Source organism: Eretmochelys imbricata, chromosome 17 (assembly GCF_965152235.1).
Source record: "Eretmochelys imbricata isolate rEreImb1 chromosome 17, rEreImb1.hap1, whole genome shotgun sequence".
NCBI classification, from domain to species: Eukaryota; Metazoa; Chordata; order Testudines; family Cheloniidae; genus Eretmochelys; species Eretmochelys imbricata.
In genome coordinates, this window is record NC_135588.1 from 839405 (window position 1) to 859630 (window position 20226).

The 20226-nt window shown below is 63.1% G+C and overlaps 1 protein-coding gene across 4 annotated transcripts in view; it reads left to right on the plus strand.

The window, feature by feature from the left end:
• Positions 1-20226, plus strand: part of DPH1 (diphthamide biosynthesis 1) — a 60797-nt gene that overhangs the window by 36869 nt on the left and 3702 nt on the right. For all 4 annotated transcript variants that reach the window (XM_077836600.1, XM_077836601.1, XM_077836598.1 and 1 more), the window contains 7 exons: positions 49-170; positions 5670-5824; positions 9060-9181; positions 13060-13128; positions 15170-15326; positions 17596-17696; positions 19893-19971. In XM_077836600.1, coding sequence (XP_077692726.1) covers positions 49-170; positions 5670-5824; positions 9060-9181; positions 13060-13128; positions 15170-15326; positions 17596-17696; positions 19893-19971 — 805 coding nt within the window. The remainder of the gene's footprint in view (positions 1-48; positions 171-5669; positions 5825-9059; positions 9182-13059; positions 13129-15169; positions 15327-17595; positions 17697-19892; positions 19972-20226) is intronic.

The following is a 20226-nucleotide window of genomic DNA, read 5'->3' on the forward strand; positions in this document are numbered from 1 at the left end:
ATTTTCTCCCAGTGCTGGCCTCATGCTCCCCCTTCTGCCTTCCCGCAGGTTCACCGGTGCCGAGGTGGTGGTGATGGGAGACGTGACCTACGGTGCGTGCTGTGTGGATGATTTTACGGCGAGGGCCCTTGGGGCCGACTTCCTGGTGCACTACGGACACAGCTGCCTGGGTACGGACCGGGGCTCTGGCTCCAGTAAAGGGGGATCTGGGGTGTCTGGTTGCTGGTGCCTGGGAGTGTTCTGGGTCAGGGTCAGTACAGAGGGAAAAGCCAGTGTAAAACAGACCAGACTTCCCGCCACTGAACCCCAGGCCCCAGGCTGATCTCCCCCAACCTTCCCAAACCCGAGGCCCCAGGCCGATCCCCCCCAGGCCCGACCCCCAGTCCCCAGGTCGATCCCCGTCCAACCCTCCCAAACCCCAGGCCTATCTCGCCCCAACCCTCCCAAACCCCAAGCCAACCCCACCAGCCCCTGACACCCCAATCCCCAGGCCGATCCCCACCCAACCCTCCCAAACCCCAGTCCCCAGGCCGACCCTGTCCCCCAACCCTACCAAATCCCAGGCCGATCCCCCCTCCCCACACACACACTTCCCAAACCCCAGTCCCCAGGCCGATCTCCCCCCAGCCCCTGAGCCCCAATCCCGAGGCCGATCCCCCCAAGCCCCTCTCGGAGTCAGTCCCAGGCTTAGTGGAGAGTCCATAACCTCCTGAAGAGGGAATCTCTCTGCTCTGGCCCAGAGCGCCTTTGTTGTCTGTTCGGCCACCCAAGCTCCCTGTTCTCTGGACGCGCAATTGATGGACGCGGTTCAGGCTGCATGGGAGGAACCTTTGCTGCTCCCTGCTGCTCTCCACTGCCCCTGCTCTGCGGCTGCGGCCCTCTGGCTCAGAGGCTGTGCCGATGCCCGGCAAAGCCGGGCCATGGGGGCCTGGCAGGCGCTGTGTAGATGCCTGCGAGTGCAGTGCTGGCAATGACGATCTTGTCTCAGGTTCTCTCTCGAGCCCTGTGCCGCAGCAGCCAGGCTGGTGCGTCCAGGAGGCGTTAGGACGGTGAGGGGTCTGTCCTTAGCATGCGCCACGGCATCTGTGTGGACAAGCATCGGGGTGCTGGCTCCCCAGCAGCTCCTCCTGCGGCAGCCCAGGGACGAGACATCATCCCCGCTGCGCCCTCAGGCCACCTGGGTTGGGGAGCGTGGAGGGCACGTTGCCGGCCTCACCCGCTCTTGAGCCTTAGGAGCGGCGAATGGCAGCCTGGATTCTCTGGGCTCCTCCGGAGCCTCAGCCTGCTCAGCCCTGTCTGGCCTTACCACCGGTCTGCAGCGTGGCTGCAAACTCTGCTGTGTGCGGGGCCCCCAGGCTGCTGGGGCCCTGTGGGGAGCCCAGACTTTCAGATCTGAGCTGTGGCTGTCTGTCGCTTGTTCCCATGGGCACTGGGCTGTGGTGCCTGCCAGGAGGCTGTGCTGTGCCCTTGGGGCACTCGGCCAGCTTGTGAGCTCCCTCTGGCCATGTATTGAACTGGGGCTTCCGCTCTGTGGGGAGGTCGTTGCTGCCCGACAGGCAGGTTCTGTGAACGAGATGGCCAGCTCTGCGCAGCCGAGCTGCAAGCAGCGCCGTGTGCTCCAGGGGCTGGTGGTGGGGCCCGAACCAGCCATGCATGCCGAGTGGAGGAGCTCCCAGCTGGAAAACACCGGTACCACTCACATGGAGACATTTGCCGTAGCCTCTTCTGGACCAGCACCAGCGGGAGGCTCCTGTCACTTTCTCTCGAGTTGGGGAGAGTGGATATGACCCCCCAATGGGATCCAAATGCCTCCCAGGGGAGGGAGAGAGAGGGGGTCACGCCTCCCTCCTGGGCTTCTGCCCTCCATGGCACAGGGACCCCTTGGAGACAGCATTGCCCGGTCAGTCCCACTCCCCACGTCTAGCTCTCTTTGCCCCCCTGCCTGTTGCCGGCCTCACGCTCCCTGCTCATGGTGGCCTTTGCCTCTCCTGTGTTTGGCTTCCATGGTGCAGCACACGGTCTGAGCAGACCCGTCCCCTCCTGCTGCTGCCATAAACAGTGGTCCTGGTGAGGGGGCTGCATGCCCCAGGGCAGTCCCTGGCGTGATGGCATTACAGCCACTCTCCTGTCACAGGGTCTCAGCACAGGAGTGATCCCCGGGCGGTTCCCGAGGTCCGAGCCAGCCCTGCAGCACTGTTCCCTGCTGCATGTGCCAGACACATGGGCCTGGGCGGGTCCTTTAGATACTGAATGCCCAGGCATGGGGTGAAGGCTGCATGGCAGACAAAGGAAGCCTCCGGTCAGCCCTGCCCTGTCCCCGAGGAGCTGTGCTTGGCACCCTGGGCCCTCCGGCTGCTGCTCAGAAAACGCCCTCTCACTTCCTGCTTGGGGGGAAGGGGGAGCTTCCCCACACCTGTGTGTGGGGACGTTCTGCCAGCCCTGTCCCGCTCCTGGGGCCCTGGGTGTTCAGGCTCTGGAACAGTGAGACCACCGGGCCTGCAGTGCCTCGGTCCAGGACAGGGACTGGGGTGGAAATTCACCCGCGGCCTGACCCTGGTGCTCCTGCCCCCTTCCCTGCACGGCCTGATACACACTGATCAGTGACCCCTCCCCGGCCCCGCAGGCAGGTCAGTGCTCTCCCCAGGGGACGAGAGGGAAGGGCCGGGGCTCGGGCAGGGTTAGAACCCAAGAGTCCTGAGTCCCTGTCATGTGCCCATTCTCCGTCTCCAGAGACACTGGTACGGGAGGTGCCACACGCAGCCGGGCTCCCTCAGTCCCAGGCACGGGGAGAGGAGTGGGAGGTGCTGTGCTTGTGAGCAGGTGCCGGGGGGTCTCGTGGAAGCCAGAGCAGAAGGGAGGGGAAGGAGGGGCTGAAGGAGGCCTAGGGGAGCAGAAGAGGCAGGTCTGGCTGGGGCTGCCCTGCTCTGGGGCCCGTGCTAGCCCTGGTCTGGTGGCAGCGGGGCCGTAAGGGCTGGTTTAAAGGGCAGGCGAGGAGGCGGCTCTGTGCTCCCTAGGCGGAAGGGTACTCTGGATTCAGTTGCCATGGAAACTGCGCTGCTGTCCCAGATGCTGCTAACTTTGAAGTCCACCCAGGGTGGAATCCGCCCAAAAATAACAATAAGGCACTTTGGGTTTTAAGGTGGCTCTGTGGAATTGTTGCCCCAGGTAGTGGAGGGCAGGGCAAGGCTGGGGCGGACGAAGGCATCCCCCAGCCCGGCTCCAGGAGGCCACCTCCTGGCTCGGGGTGGGCGGGCTGTGCGGCCCTTACCCCACTGAGACTGGCCTGGGGCCTGACTGTGTCCCTGCTGACATGGCCAGAGCGCACCTGCCTGCCTGGGGGCGTGCTGTGTGACCCAGGTGCTTGACCACAAAGAGCTCATGGGACACACACTCCCTGGGCATTTACAGTGGACAGCAGGGCACCCCCGCCCATTGGGCACTTCAGCATCAGTCACCCAGGACCCTCCCTGTGTGTCCCTGGCATCAGCGGGCATGGGGGGGCCTGTCTGTGCTGTCCAGAGGCTCAGGCTCTGTGCCGTGGGAGCTGGGGTCTGGCTGAGTCCTGGAGCCAGTTCTAAGCCCAGTGCCGACTCCTCTGGCTCCCTGGGACCGTCTCCCTCGCTCCCAGACAGTTCTGGAGCCCAGTCCCCACTGGTGGGAGTTCATGCAGGTCAGCCCAGGCACCCTGCCAGGGGTGGGTCTGTCATCTGTCTCTGCATCATGAGCCCCAGATGGAGAAGCCTCCCTGGGGGGTGAATTTACAGGGCATGGAAATGACTTTTGGTAATCACATTTCTTATAGAATATTGCAGGGTTGAAAAGCGAGGGTCCCAACCCACGTCCAGGCGAGTGGCCACAGCTATCAATGTCCATCACTGCACTATAGGAGCGAGGGTCAGAGGGAGACAGGTCAATAGCCTGAGGACATAAGAACTCCTGGTCTGTCCCGGCTGCTAGATTAATGAACGGCGAAAAGAGAAGCACTCGGGAGCAGGAGCTCACGCAAAGCTGCTGCCTGCCTGAAGGGACCCCCGGTTGGGTCCCATTTGGGGGACCAGAGTAATATTCCTCCAGGGGCATCTCTCCAGTATGGGTGGGAGCTGCTTTATGCACTGGGCTCTCCTGATGAAGGTCCCCAGCCCTTTCCGGGAAATGCAGCCACTGCTGGCAGGGAGCACTTCTTCCTGGGCAAGCAGCTCTGCACAAGAGCTGAAGGGAAGAAACTGGCTAACACTCTGCCTGATCCGGCCGGTGCTGGGGCAGCTGTGCCAGAGCCCGCACATGTACCAGGCATGGCCGCGACTTGGGAAGCGTGCTGGGGGCCTTTACAACTTCTCTGAAAGGCAGCACCTCTGGGGTCACTCTGATGCGGAAGGGCTCCCCCTCTGCTGAGCTACCAGCCAAATGCTGAGCCAGCCTGGCCCTGCGTGGCAAGATGAGGCCTGTGGTGTTCTGACTGCAGCCCCGGAGCCGGGGGACACAAGGTGCCGTGTCTCCCACAGTGGCTCACATGGTGCAGGCCTGCGCGATGCTGCCAGGTGCTGGGCCCGCCCATGGCGGGATTGCCCCGGAGCCTGAGGCGGGGTATGGCGGGACTGCAGGGGAACCGGAGGGGCGTGAGCTGCACCTCCCTGTGCTGCAGCTGCGGCTCTGACTTCCCGGGCCTCAGGGTGGCACTCGGGCCTCAGGCCCCGGAGGGGCGGGGAGGGGCAGGGCAAGGCAGTGGTCTGGTCGCCGCGAGGAGCCAGCGGGGCTGTCTGCAGTGCAGCTTCTGGCCATTCGCCCTGGGTTGCATTCCCCGTCGATTGGCCGGCGGCTGCCCTGGCTGTTCTGAGCAGAGCTCCTGTGGTCGGGTGATGCCCGGTAGCAGGCTGGTTACCGTTACAGCGAGCTCTCCCTGGCCTTTGTGCCCAGGCCTTTGTGCCATGCCTCGTGCTCTGTGAAGGGCAAGGGCACAACTCCCTCTGTGGGCCTGCAGCCCCTCACAGCCCCCCAGGAGCGAGTAATTTGGCACTTAGTTGGGCTCAGGTGAACGGCACTGAAATGGGCATGGAGTGCGGCGTTATGGGTCAATGCGGACCCTGGGTTCTTTAATTAGTCCCTTAATCGTGGCGACATGGGCTCCTTAGCATGGAGAGTAGTTCTTCCATTCCCTGGGTGGCTGTTACCCAGAGAGAAATGACCGCGTGCTGCTCTCCTTTGCCTGCGGCACGCAGCTCACCATGCTGTCCCAGCTGCGTGCTACAAGCCCTGACCTGGCCATGGCAGGCTGGCGCTGCCAGGCCGAGGGACTCGCGCATCATCTCCTGGCGAGCTCTGCGACTGGGCCTGGAGCCCTGCCTGCCTGTGAAACGTTCCTCGGTGTAAATAGATGACATGAACAGCACTGACCAGCGCACAGCGAGCCGGGAGCCTCTGCAAATGGGGGCAGGGGCTGCCTGATGGCTTCGGCAAGCCAGTGTGGTGCCGCTGAGGGCCCCTCTCCTTACACAACGGCTGCACGCAGGCCGGGGAGACGGCTCAGCAGCTGGGCTCAAGCCACACTCTCTTGCTGCTTCCCCAGCCGGTGCCTGTGCGTGGGCTGGGAGGTGCTGCAGTAGGGAGGCTCTGCGAGCCGGCTGTGCTGGGGGCAGCCAGCTGACCTCACGCCTCTCTCTCCTTGGCCCTAGTTCCCATTGACGCCACGCAGGGGGTGAAGATGCTCTATGTGTTTGTGGATATCAAGATCGACACGTCCCACTTCGTGGAGACCATCCACTTCAACTTCCCCAAGGGCGCCTGCCTGGCTCTGGTCAGCACCATCCAGTTTGTCTCTGCTTTGCAGGTGAGACAGCTGTGGGGCCTCACACCAGTAACAACACGGGAGCCCCAGCCCCATGCCGCCTTGCCAGCGGGGGGCTCTTTCATTCCCTGCAAGCAGCTGCCTCCCAGTGCCTGTGAATGCAGATAAGCAACAACTTCCCGGAGCCAGCGCCTGGTGGCTTCCGGGTCACCCTGCTCCAATGCTGGGTCCTCTTCAGGGAGCCATGCCAGAAAATACTGGAGCACCACCTGGTACCTGCAAACCGTGGGCTCCCAGGGCCGACGGGACTGAGTGGGTTTATAAGGAGCACAGCAGGGACGGTGAACGTCCCGCAATCAACAGCTCACTTGCACGCCTCTCTCCTTGGCAGTTGCATTTGTATCAAGATCCATGTTCAGCCTGGAAATCAGGCAGTTGTGGGGGCCTCCACGCCTGGGTTCTGCAGTGTCAGGGGGTGGGGGCTCCTGTGCTGAGGCTGGGCCACATGGGCTCGGCACCAGGATGAAGGGAGGGGAGGGGGAAGAACTTGCTCTTTGCAAACCATTTTACCCCGAAGGGCCCTAAAACTGCAGGGTGTGCAGAGACCCGGCCTTCCCCCCCTGCTGGGCTGCAGCCCCCTCCGGGCTGAGCTGCAGAGCACAACGCTGCATGTGGCAGGGCAGGGCGCCTGCCAGAGCCTGTGTCTGTGTGTCTGTGGGGGGGTGCTGGGCAGGGTGCACACCTCTCTGTGGGTGGGGGGGTGCTGGGCAGGGTGCACACCTCTCTGCGGGTGGGAGGTGCTGGGCAGGGTGCACACCTCTCTGTGGGTGGGGGGGGTGCTGGGCAGGGTGCACACCTCTCTGTGGGTGGGGGGTGCTGGGCAGGGTGCACACCTCTCTGTGGGTGGGGGGGGTGCTGGGCAGGGTGCACACCTCTCTGTGGGTGGGGGGTGCTGGGCAGGGTGCACACCTCTCTGTGGGTGGGGGGGTGCTGGGCAGGGTGCACACCTCTCTGTGAGTGGGGGGGTTGCTGGGCAGGGTGCACACCTCTCTGTGGGTGGGGGGGTGCTGGGCAGGGTGCACACCTCTCTGTGGGTGGGGGGGTGCTGGGCAGGGTGCACACCTCTCTGTGGGTGGGGGGTGCTGGGCAGGGTGCACACCTCTCTGTGGGTGGGGGGGGTGCTGGGCAGGGTGCACACCTCTCTGCGGGTGGGGGGTGCTGGGCAGGGTGCACACCTCTCTGTGGGTGGGGGGTGCTGGGCAGGGTGCACACCTCTCTGTGGGTGGGGGGGGTGCTGGGCAGGGTGCACACCTCTCTGTGGGTGGGGGGGGTGCTGGGCAGGGTGCACACCTCTCTGTGGGTGGGGGGGGTGCTGGGCAGGGTGCACACCTCTCTGTGGGTGGGGGGTTGCTGGGCAGGGTGCACACCTCTCTGTGGGTGGGTGGGAGGTGCTGGGCAGGGTGCACACCTCTCTGTGGGTGGGGGGTTGCTGGCCAGGGTGCACACCTCTCTGTGGGTGGGGGGTGCTGGGCAGGGTGCACACCTCTCTGTGGGTGGGGGGTGCTGGGCAGGGTGCACACCTCTCTGTGGGTGGGGGGGTGCTGGGCAGGGTGCACACCTCTCTGTGGGGGGGGGGGTGCTGGGCAGGGTGCACACCTCTCTGTGGGTGGGGGGGGTGCTGGGCAGGGTGCACACCTCTCTGTGGGTGGGGGGGGTGCTGGGCAGGGTGCACACCTCTCTGTGGGTGGGGGGTGCTGGGCAGGGTGCACCCCTCTCTGTGGGTGGGGGGTGCTGGGCAGGGTGCACACCTCTCTGTGGGTGGGGGAGGTGCTGGGCAGGGTGCACACCTCTCTGTGGGTGGGGGGTGCTGGGCAGGGTGCACACCTCTCTGTGGGGGGGGGGGTGCTGGGCAGGGTGCACACCTCTCTGTGGGTGGGGGGGGTGCTGGGCAGGGTGCACACCTCTCTGTGGGTGGGGGGGGTGCTGGGCAGGGTGCACACCTCTCTGTGGGTGGGGGGTGCTGGGCAGGGTGCACCCCTCTCTGTGGGTGGGGGGTGCTGGGCAGGGTGCACACCTCTCTGTGGGTGGGGGAGGTGCTGGGCAGGGTGCACACCTCTCTGTGGGTGGGGGGTGCTGGGCAGGGTGCACACCTCTCTGTGGGTGGGGGGGTGCTGGCCAGGGTGCACACCTCTCTGTGGGTGGGGGGGTGCTGGGCAGGGTGCACACCTCTCTGTGGGTGGGGGGTGCTGGGCAGGGTGCACACCTCTCTGTGGGTGGGGGAGGTGCTGGGCAGGGTGCACACCTCTCTGTGGGTGGGGGGTGCTGGGCAGGGTGCACACCTCTCTGTGGGTGGGGGGGTGCTGGGCAGGGTGCACACCTGTCGGGGGCGGGTGTACACCTGTGTGTCTAGTGGTATCTCTCTTTCCAGCCTCGGCGATTGCTCAGGGCCGCCGGTTCCCCTCTAATGAGTAGCTGCAATAATATTCTCCTGCCATAATGTTGATCAAGTGCTCTGTACGAACTCTGATCAATGTTTCATGACCGTGCTCCCCCCATGCCGAGGAGCCGGCCCTGTAAATGTCAGGGCAGGCAGCAGAGCACTTGGCATTTTGCTGCGACGCTGGTAGTGGCAGGGGAAGCTCCAGCAGGCGCTGGCAGGTCTGGCTGCGGATTAGCTGCTCCTCGTGAATGGCCAGCTCAGCAGGACGGGAGAGATGAATGAGCCTCTTGAGCCGTGTCTGTCTAAACATGGGGTCATTGAAGCATTAAACATTTTCTCTTGTATTTTAATTGATGCGTCTGCTAGTGGCTCCCAGCGTCTGGCCCAACGTTCCCTCACTGAGGCAGGGCCACTTCACTCGGCCAGGCGAGTTCTCGCTGCTCTGGCCGGCCACAGCCCTGCCTGGAGGAGACCTCGCCTCTGCCAGACACCCCACCCTCCATCCCAGGGCCCCTCGCCTGTACCCTGGATCCACTCGGAATGCGCTGCCCTCTCCTTTGCCCTGGGCTGGGGGAGCCTGCTGCTGGGGGCTGGCCCGGGCCCAGGTGTTGGGGCCAAGGACACAGAGTCTGAGGGCGGAGGTGTGATGAGACGGCCTGGGAACACCCTGTGCTGCCCTGTGCAGTCAGTCAGGGGCTGTATTCCAAGCACAGACCTCTCTGCTGCTCCGTCCCTCTCCACCTCCCTCGGCTTCTGGGGCAGTTTGTTCTCAGCCCAGCCCACCCCGAAACCCCATCCTCCACGTTTGGTCTCTGACCCCTTGTCTCTTCCCCACAGGCGGCATCCCAGGTGCTGCGCTCCGAGTACAAGGTCAGCATCCCGCAGTGCAAGCCGCTCTCGCCAGGCGAGATCCTGGGCTGCACATCTCCCCGGCTGGGGCCGGACACAGATGCCATTGTGTAAGTACCAGGGATTATATAGCACTCCTTCATCGCAAACACTTCCCCTTTCTGTTTATATTGCTCTGGTCTCCTTCAGCAGGGGGCGCTGTAGGGAGGAGGGCAGGGGGCTGTGGGGAGAGCTCCTGGCTACAGCAGCCCCGGCCTCTCCCAGCAGGGGGTGCTGTGGGGAGTGGGGCGGGGCACTGGCTGTGCGGGGAGCTCCTGGCTACTCCAGTCCTGCACCTCTCTGCAGGGAGGGGGGACTCTGCTGTCCTTTGGGCTGTGCCACCCATTCTGCCCACAAGATGCCACAGCCCGGCTCATGGAGAGGGTCTCGCTCAGCTGTGGGGCACAGACCAGAGCTCCTGGAAATGGGGGTCTGCCCTGGGGGCCCTGGCTTCCCTATGTTCTGGGTCATGTCCTCTGCCTTTCTGTCCTTTTGCCCGTCACGGCCCCCTCGCACCTCTGCCTTCAGCCCAGCTCTCTGCTTAGCTCTGCCCTCTGCGGGCTGGGAATAGCTATGGGCTGAGCAACACTTCAACAGTGGGTGGTTTTAGGTCCTCTAGGTCAGGCGATACAAAACCTGTGCATAGAGCAGGCCTCTTCCCCCATTTGTACAGCCCCATGCGTGTCGAGGGAGCGACAGAAACCTCGGTGGAGCCTGGGATTGCCTGTGCTCCGGGGGGGATCTGGCAGAGGTGGGTCCCCGTGCTCCAGACCTGGGGGAGACAGGACCCGCCTGACAGGCTCCACACAGAGTGGCTTGCGCTTGTAGCGCAGAAGGAATAATTGAGTCATAGATCAGACTAGATAATAGATGGAAAGGCGGGCAGATAATTGGAGAAGACGAATGGCCAGGCCCCAACATCACAGCACCATTAATTTTATTTAAGGACAGCAAATTAGAGGGAGCACTTCGCTTCCTATCACCTAATTATTTTAGGTAATGGAAATGCTTAATGTACTGTGAATACAGTGAGCTGCAGAATAAATAAATAAACGACCCCACCCAGGGGGAGCCCAGGCAGAGCTGTGCTGGCCGTGCTCTCGGGGGCGGTCCGTGTGTAGGACAGGTGACCCACAGCTCACGCTGCCCCTTGAGCCCGCCTGGGAGCTTGAAGTGGGACAGGGTGGTATCCACCCGCTCGGGTTAGCATGCCCAGTGATTTGAACGGCCTGAGTCAGGGTTGTTGGCCCATTGTGCTGGGAGGAGGGTGACTCTTGGGGTGTAACAGGGGACATGTTCCTGGAGGCCAGCTTGGTGTGTCTCACCCCAGCCCACTGGGGGATGCTGGCCCTTCAGTGCACGGTGCGTGGGATCCTGCTGACAGTGCAGGCGTGTGGGGTGGGGAGGACCCCTCACACACACCCCGTCATTCCACACTGCTCTCTGGCAGGAGCCCAAGCTGGGCCTGCTGCTCTTCCCCGTTCAAATTCACCTCTGGCGGGCCCCAGCCTCCCTTCCTCCTGCCCGGCCTGGCCCAGCTCCAGGCTCCGCTCTGTTCTGCTGCTCTCTCCCCAGAGCCTCGGGAGCGCCTGATGCCCGTGCTTGGATCTGACGCCTCAGAGCCGGCTCAGAGCCATTAGACGTTTTCTCAAGAACTCCTGTGACTGAGTGACAGGCCCCTCCAGCTCGCTGTGTTGCAGCTGCCCTAACTCCGGGCTGGCACGGCACTGGGTACATTGCACCAGGTGGCACGGCAGGGGCTGCTCTGGTGGGTTCTGTAGACACACAGCATGGTGAGAGGCACACAGGCACCGCCCAGAGGGGCTTCCTTTAGCCCAGTCACCAGCTCCAAAGGAGGCAACAAGAACCGTCCCCCCAGGGGACAGCTGAAGAGTGGCATGGCCACATGGTATGGGGGGGACACACGCCATTGGCTTCATTTCCTGAAGAGGGCTTGGCCTTGGAAAGTCTGGGGCACACTGCATAAGGGGGTGTCCCCCACGCCTCCTCAGCCAATGGGCGTCTCAGGCCCTGGCTTGAGGGTTCGGAGCTGTCCAGTAAATCCTCATTCTGCCTAAAGGAACTAGCCATGTAAATGCCTGATTCCTACTGCAGTCCTGCTGAGCTCCTGCTCCCCGTCATGTCTTGTGGCAGTGAGTTCCACAGGTCAATCATGGGTTTCCTTCGATCAGTATTAAATGTGTTTCCTTCCAATTTCCCGCCCTCCCACCCTCTCGGGGAGGGGGATTCAGGCTCCACGCCATGTTCATGTAGACCGGGGCTTTTCAAGACCAGCCCCCTTCCCCGGCCTCTCCTAGTGATGGAGAGAAGCTCCAGTGGGTGCAGTTGTGGGCTCTTGTTCCATTGCAGATGTGGGTGTCCAGCTGCTGCAGGTGAGTCCCGGCTGTGGCACTGGCTGTTGTACCCGCAGGACTCCACAGGCCCCTTTCTGAGGTGTTATTTTCTTACTGAGCCCCGTCTCTGGGGCGAACTTTTGCAGACAAATTAGCTTTGATCTTCCAAAATGTCATTCTCCAATTAAGGGCAAAATCTAGTCAAGTTTTACGTCTGAATTCATTTTCCAGGCCCTCACTCCATTAGGGCAGCTGAATGAAAGGCTTTGAAATGTAATTGCTGACTTGAAATCTGATTAGAAATGGAAGCAGAAATGTCTCTAACCAGACGTTGCTATTGAGCAACTCCGAGGTGCACATTGACTCACCCTCTCTGCCCCGGTCCAGCAGCAGGAATCCATTTTTGGGTGGAGAATGGAGGCCTCTCCTGGCTCCAGCAGGGGGCGCTCACCCAGGCGGCAGGTGTGGCATGTGCTGGCGGGGAGAGCCCGAGGTGAAGTGGTGGGAATGGAAATCGGGTTGTTTAAAATATGCTCCGGACTCATTTCCCTACCTGTGGTACCCATGAGACGGGTCAGTGCCCAGGGCTGCAGTCTCCCTTGTGCCCAGGTGCCAGCTGCTGGGTGTACAATGGGGGGCAGCTTAGCATGGTTGGGGTCTGTTCCCTCTGGAGACCTGGTCTACAATTAAAATTTACGTCAACATAGCTACGTCACTCAGGGCTGTGAAGAATCCACACCCCGAGCACCTAAGCCCCAGTGTGGACGCGTCCATTGAGCTGGCTGCCAGTGCTTAGAAAGGTGGTGTTCCTACAGCGACCGAAAACCCCTGCCATTGGTTTAGGCTGCGTCTACACTCCGGGGTTACAGCACCGCGGCTCTGCTGGCCTGGCCCCTGGAACCTAGCTATGGGCTGGGCCAGGAGCTGTGATGAGGGCCAGCCCCATCGCTGTGCAGGTGGGTGTGTTGCACATGGAGAGGCCTGGCACAGTCACAGCAAACCCTTCCCCACCAGTGGAAGCAGGCGCAAAGCCCCGACCTTAACTCGGGGACGCCAGAGCTCGTCCCCCACGCAGGCTCCCAGAGCCACGTCCTCTGGTCTTTCATGGTCTGCAGGTGAGGCTGTTAAAGCAAAGGAGGCAGCGGCCAAGTGCATTCACCCTGTAAAGGCCGAGGACGCTCCTCAGCCTGCTCACTCCGGGGGCTGTTTGAGCTCCACTTATAAGTCAGCCGAAAGGAGGGTAGCCTGCCCTGCTGTGATGCGCACCAGGGCGGAGCCAGCTGCGCGCGTGGAGGGAGGTTTCTCTGACTGACGCCAGCGTGGGCTGGTTCTCCCCTGCCCACTGGCACCGACGCGTCCCCACGTGGCCTCACAGGCTTGGTTTGCAAGTCCCAGAGGGCCGGGCTGCCTGAACCCAGCCCTGAGTCGGTTGCTTCACCTGCTCCGTGCCTGTTGTGAGCAGCAGGGGCTGGCGTGGGCTCCTGTACCCAGCGCTCAGATGCAGCAGCACTGGGCAGTCAGACCGGGGCTGAACCAAACTCTGGAGTCAGCTGGCTCCTGAGCAGCCTCCCTGAGCTCTTCTCTCCCGCTTACAGGTACCTGGGGGATGGGCGCTTCCACCTGGAGTCTGTCATGATTGCCAACCCCCGAGTTCCTGCCTACAGGTACTGGAGCCAGCCAGGCTGCAGGGGTGGAGGGGAGGGGTCACCAGCATTCATGCAGTACGTTGCTGGGGAGGGGATATGGGATTTCCTGGCATGGGCATAGTCAGACACACATAGCTCAGACCCGGCTCCCCTCCCATTTCTAGCGGGGCATCCCGCCTCTCCTTCCCCTGGCTGTCACTCAGACCCGGCTCCCCTCCCATTGGCTTTTGCCTACCCCCCCACCCCCCGTGGGAGCCCGTGGCAGGGATGCTGGGGAACGTTTAACGGTTTTTTAGCTTCGTAATACAATTTGCTGCCAGAGCAGGGGTGGGGAAGCCAGCAGCCAGCTCTCTGCAAACCACCACTGGCCCACGGTGCAGCAGGGCTGGGTGAGGAGAGAGGCGGTGGGCCAGAACTTGCTACCAAGAGCAGACCCTGTTCATGGGCCTCTCAGGCTCCGTCTCCACTACAGGTTATGTCGTATAACCCGCCCCGAGCAACATAGATCACACTGACAAGAGTGCTCGTGTGCACAGAGAGCTCCCGCCAGTGCAGCTGCTGCCACTTGCGGGGTGCTGTTATGACGCCAGCGGGACGGCTCTCCTGTCGGCAGAGAGCGCTGGGCAGGCAGACAGGGCCTCTGGCAGCTGTTGCTCCTGGGCCTTCACCCTCCAGCTCCCAGCAGCACGGGCTGGCCTCCTCCAGGGTGTTGGGCTCTCAGGCGGACGTGGCTGGCAGAGGAGGCGTCAAACAGGGAGCAAGCACAAGCAGGAGCAGCTCCAGGGCTGAGGGAGAGGTGCAGAGGGGAGCCGGGCTTGATGAGATGAACACCAGCCATTTACTCAGGCTGAATATAAACATTTTGACAAGTACCTGTGAAAGCTCTTTGAGGTGCAGCCATTAAACTCCTCGGCTGCTGCAGGCAGAGGCCATAAAATGTGATGATGAGGCTGCTGAAAGCAGATGAAATATCAGGAGCAAAAGGCTGGCCCATTTTGTGAAATCTGAATTTCTTAGTAGGTCGTTTGTTACTAACGGGAGATGCACGTCAGGTTTATGGGGCTGGGGAAGCTGTTGCAGCCCAAGTGGGATTTGATTAAAATTCTCTTCGTCAAACAAAGCAACAAATCAAAGATTTCTTCATAATTGATGAGGGGGAAGAATGACAGAGCAGGAGGAGAGCGAGTGGCCCGGCCTGCGTGCATGGCAGCCTTTGGCAGGGCTGAAGCCAGGGGCTGAGCAAAGAGGAGCCGGATCTCTGTTCACGCATGCCCTGCTCTGCCCTGTGTTGAGAGCTGGGTCGGAGCGCCACGGGGCCGCTGGCTGGGAGCGTTCTCGAGTGACCCATTCCCACAGTGTCTGGGCTCATTCCCCCTCTAATGCGGGTGGTAGGAAGGGCTCAGTCTTACACCACAGGACCTGCTGGGTCTAATGAACCGTCCCCGCAGGCTCCTGTATCTGGGCCAGGCCAGAGGGCACCTCCCCCGGACGGTCCTCGCCTGGCAGGGAGCGGCTGGCCTGAGGTGGCTGTCGCAGTGCGGGGGACACAATGTTGTGGCACCTCCAGGGGTCCTGTCAGCCCTAGCAGGTGGCACCAGGAGAGCAAAGAGCCCTGGCCTTGCCCCACCTGGCTTCTCAGGCCGGGAGCCGAGTCGTAGGAGCCGTCAGCGCTGTTAGAGGGAGAGGGGGGTTGGCAGGGCGGTGGGTGTGTGCTGCCCCCCATGGGGTGTGGAGGAGGGACAGTTAGCCGGTACCCCTCTCCTCCCAGCATGCGGTCAGAGGGGAGCCCAGTGACCTGTGACTGACGGGAATGGCAGTGGTGTGGGGCTGCCTGCAGAGAGCTCTCATCTCAGAGCAGCGAGGAACCTGTGCTTGTGTCCTGGCCACTCCCTGCCAGAACAGGGGCTCGGCCCCCTCCCTGCAGAGAGACCCCACCCAGAATGTCGTGTCCGTTGTGGGCAGCTGTGAGTGCAGCGCCCTGGCGGTCCCGATCCCCCCCGGGGTCTGAACTGCTGGGCCCGGCCAGCCGGGCCTGCTCTCAGCTCTGTCTTCTGCGCAGGTACGACCCCTACAGCAAAGTCTTCTCCAGGGAGCACTACGCCCATGAGCACATGCAGCATGCCCGGCAGGAGGCCATCCACACCGCTGCCCGCGCCCGGAGCTGGGGACTCATTCTCGGGACCCTGGGGCGCCAGGGCTCCACCTCCATCCTGCAGGTACCTCTAGAGACGCGCCTGTCCCGCAGCCAGCTTGGCCTGGGGATCAGGCTCCCCCCAGCCCGGCTCTGGGGAGGCAGATCCCCCAAAGGGCTCAATTAAGCACGCTTCGCTGCGCCCCAGGAGCAGGGAAAGAGAAACTGGCTTTTTCTCTGAATCCATCACCCCTTCTGGGACCTGCAGCTGCCCCCTCTTCCCTGCTGTCCACGAGCCACCTCTGCCCCACTCAGGACCACGTGTTGGGGTCTGCAGCACTTCCCCCCTCCCCTGAGCTTGCTGCTGCCCTGGCACTTGCCTGGCTGCACCTCCCATGTGGCTGGCTGCATGGATGAGTGGCTGCCCATCATCCCCCTGGCCTCACTGTGCAGTGGGGCAAGGAGGGGATCTTGCCTGGCCAGTGACTGGCCTTGTGGCCCTGGCTCATGCCCATTGATCGCCATCGAACAGGATTTCTTCAGCTCGGGAGCAGAGCTGGCAGGACAATTAGCAGGAGATGAGAGGGAGCCCGTGCCGAGGCCTCATTAAATGGGCCCCTTGCAGGAGAGAGCCGGCCCCGCGAGCCCCACGCTGGTCGCACAGCAATTAATTCTGAGCTATTTTTAGTTTAGTGACGTGAACTTGGGATTGGTTTTGCTTCCCCTGTCCTGGCCCAGTGCCAAGGGCCAGGCAGGGCTGGGGCTCTGCAGTGCCGCATCCTTGCTGAGTTCAAGGCCTGGCAGCAGCTCCCTGAGCCTGGGGCTCCCACCTCCTGCCCTCCCCTTTGTCCCACTGCTGCCCCGTCCTGGCCTCATCCATGTCCCCCCGTTCCCTGCCCGACGTGTCCCAGCACGCCCGGGACAGCACGTATCTGCTCCACAGCTGGCTACGGCCGCAGGGACGTGATGGGAGAGAGGCACCTGGGTGCCCCACCCCCCATCTCCACGTGCAGCCTGGGGTCACACCCAGAGCGCTGCTCCCCCCAGAGCTTCCATCACACGGGAGACAAATGGGGGGTTCACTCGAGTCCAAGGCACAAAACCGCCCCCGGCTTGGCACAGCACGGCAAGCAGGCTGCTCTTGGGCTGGCGGGGGAGCTGCAAGGCTAGGCTAGCCGGGGGTGCTGGGGTCAGAGGGGAGGTGCATCAGCGCTGCGGGGGCAGCTTGGTAGGGGGCAGTGCTGAAGTAACTGGGGGAGCCAGGGGGTTGCTCTGGGTCAGGGCCTGACATGGGGGGTGCTCTGGGTCGGGGGACAGGGCACTGCAGTGCTGGGGAGGGGGAGCGTGTACAGTCCTGTGCCCGGCTCAGCTCTCGGCCTGCTCCCTCGGCGCTGGCTTGTACCTGCTCCCTGTGGGCCAGTGCAGCCAGAGCAGCTGCAGGCTTTGCTGAGCCCTTCAGCTGAGGATGCCGGGAAGAGCAGACCTGGGGCCTGCAGGAGCTCGAGCTCTCACAGGTCAAGACAGATGATGATGCTGCCAGCGGCTTCTCCCTGGCTGCTGTGGCAAAGGGCCATGATGGCCAGAAGGCAGGACAGAGGCATCTTGGGGGTGGCTGGGATGGGATGGCATGGATGGAGGGGAGCCTGCTGCAGGCAGCGGAGGAGAAGGCTGCTGCTACGAGAACCGATTGTTGTCACTGAACAGTAATTACTTCATTAGGGTCCACTGCAAGCGCTGAGGGTGGAGCTGAGTGAAGCTGCCGTTTGGGGCTGATGGGGTCTGGGCTCCAGCTGCTGGAGATGTGCTCCCTATGTGCTGTATGGGGGCTGTTCCTAGGAACTGACAGTCGTGCAGAGAGGCCAGAGACTGGCTGGGCTCTGGGAAAGAGCCCCGGGAGGGACAGCGCGTCTTGCTCCTTTGCTGGGCAGAGAGAAGCCCCCTCTCTGGGGCTCCAGATGGGGCTCAGGTGGGACCGCTCCAGCCTCCGGTCTAATGGGCTCCGTCCCATCCCCCAGTAGCTCTCCCTGCTGCAGCGGCGAGCTCTGAAGGGACTGGGGGCTTCCAGAGCCTTATGGTATCGACTACCCCACCCCACTCCCCATCCCAGGGGTCAGACCCCCATACTCCCAAGGCCCTTCCCTGTTGTACTGGGCAGCCCCTCCCCCGCTCATTGCACCCCTTTGCTCTGGCGGGGCCTTGCCCAGCATACCTGTTCCTGTCAGGGGCAGCAGAGGCTGGATCGCCCACGTTCCCCACCTACCTGACAGGCATTGCCGCACGGGGCCTCCTGAGCTCCGGGCACGCTGGGCTGAGCTGGGGTTCTCCTAACGCTCCCTCTGTCTCGTTCCCCACAGCACCTGGAGGCGCGGCTCCAAGCCCTGGGCCTCCCGTTCGTCAGGGTGCTGCTCTCGGAGATCTTCCCTAGCAAGCTGCAGCTGTTCCCCAATGTGGACGCGTGAGTGTGGGCCTGTGTCTGACCTGTCCCCTCTGTGCTCTGTTCCCCCGGGTCCTCTGGATCCTCTCAGCTGGCCTCTTCCCGCAGCCTGCATCACATCCCCTGCTCCTGCGCCGTCCCAGGGGATCCCTCGCTCCCCGTCTCTGCTGGACCCTGCTCTCTGGTGCGGGTGAACCCTCCTCAACCCTGAGCCCTGGCTGTCTCCCCTGCTGCAGGAGGAGAATAAGAACCCTGCACCTGCCCTTCCCAAGGCAGGTCCAGTCTGGCCCTCTGCACGGGGGAGGCGGGCCCGGGCCGGAGTCCTCGTGCAGGTGCACACATGCAAGAGGCGCTGTCCGTCACGTGTGCCAGATGTCCAGAGTATTCCCCCGTCCAGTCCATGGGGCCGGCTGGGCAGACCCCCGGTGCCAGTCTTCACCCCAGCCTGGCGCGGCCCCCCTGCACATGGGTGGCTGGGCGTGATGGTCTCGTGCGAGGCCCCTGTGGCCTGCTGAGGCGCTCTCTGTGTCAGTGGCACGTTGGCACATCTCCCTGTGGGAGCTTGGAGGCAGGCACACTCTGCCGTGTGTCAGGCTCCTCCCTGCTGTGGGGCCCTCAGGGACTGGGGATGGGCTTCATTTACATCCAGTCTCTTGTTTACTGTACGAGCGGGAGTCTCTCCCAGGGGGCCGCGGGGCAGGAGGGGAGCTGGGGGCAGGGGTGAGTCCCAGTGATCTCAGTAGGGCGCTGGAGCACCGGGGCCTTAGCCTCGACTCCAGGATGTTGGAGCGTCGCTCCCTGGTGTCACCCAGATCCAGGGACTTGTCCTGGCACAGGTGCAGCGTCAGCAGAGCCGGCCCCAGGCATAAGCAGCCCAAGCACTTGCTCAGGGCCCCAACCAACTCGGGGGGGGCCCCCTGTCGCTTCTTATGATGTGCTGTGGGGGCCCCCAATGGGCCCGCTCCTCCTGTCTGTCAGTCCCCCAGCACAGCCCCAGCTGCGGGAGTGGGGCGCAGGCCCAGTGGAAATGCTCTGGTTAGTGTCAGCAGAGAGCTCAGCTCTGGCTGCGGGAGACTCCTGGCCAGTGGCTTGGGTGGCTGCGGCATAGAGCCTGGGCAGGAAGCCCCGAGGGCCCGCCCACCCCAGCGGGCCCAGCTGCCCCCCACATCCCCTGCAGCTATGGTGCTGAGGAGTGGCGAGACACCAAGCATGCGCTCCAGTGAGGTCTGGCATATGTATGTGTGTGTCCCCCCCACCCCAGTAGCTGGAGATGCCTGGCTGGGATCAGAGGGGCGAGCCCCCAGGGACTCAAGCAGGCCCCCCAGCTCTTGGATCCCATGAAGTAAAAGGGGAGAGCCCTCTGGGTTCCTGTGGCCATGAGCCCCTCCCCATGCCCCAGTTCAGCAAGACGTATTCATGTGGAGCCACCCACCCTGCTCCCAGCATGGCCTGTCTTGGAGCACCCGCCCGCTGCATTCTGTGGGGCAGGCTCTGCATTCGTCAGTCCTCCTTGGGGTCATCTTCGCTGCATTGCTATTCTCCAGGGCTTGTCCAGGCACCGTCCCATCCTCTCCCAGGCGAGTGTCTGCAGAGGCCCCCCTCGCCTTGCAATGGGCCCTGGCGTGGCTGCAGAAGCAGGTCACCCCCTTTCTCCTGGCTGTGGGCCACAGGGTTAGCGACCTGCGGGGAATGAGCACCACTGCCCAGGGAGAGGTGCCTGTGAATCTCCCTCCCTTGCTCTGTTGCCTCTGTAGGTTCAGAGCTCCCTTGTGTCCGCCAGGCCCCTCTTCCTCCCTCTGCCCTGAACAGCCAAGGGCCTGGCCCTGGCAGCAGCACCTCAGACGGGGGGTGGCCACTAAAGGTCCCCAAAGCCTCCAGCTTTGCTGCTACTCGGGGCGCAACGTAACGCCCTCCCCAGCGAATGCGGCCTACGCCCTCACACACACCGGGGATTTGCTCGCCCGGGGGAGCTGAGAGGGTCTGAGAGGGACCCTCGCTGGGGGAGACCAAGCTATGCCAGCAACGACAGTGCTCACAGGTGACCCCCATCCCTGCTGCACTGTTCCGAGCCCCTGGAATCACCGGGCAGCGTATGAGCAAGTCTCCCATTGCTGCTGGGCGAGGCCCTGCCCAGCGGGTTGGCGGGAGGGAGCAGACCCTGGCTGCAGCTCTGGCCTGAACTAAATGGGTAACATGGCCTCTGTGCTTCCCTTCCAGGTGGGTGCAGGTGGCTTGTCCCCGGCTCTCCATTGACTGGGGAGGAGCCTTCAGCAAGCCACTGCTCACACCCTATGAGGTAAGAAGTTCTCGGCACCCTGTCTCGCCTTGGCAGAGGTGGGACAGGGACTCACCCCGGTGCCCAGCACTGCAGGGAGTGGAGTCGGTGGACCCCGACAGACAAGGCTCGGGGGCCAGCATGGACATTCCCTTGGCTGAACTTGTTCCATAGCATAGATCAGCTGCACCCCAGCCCAGCCCGGCCAGCCCCAAGCTCCCCAAATGCCTCCTGCTCCTCCCCCAACTGCCTAGCCCATGGCAGGTGAGCTGGGGG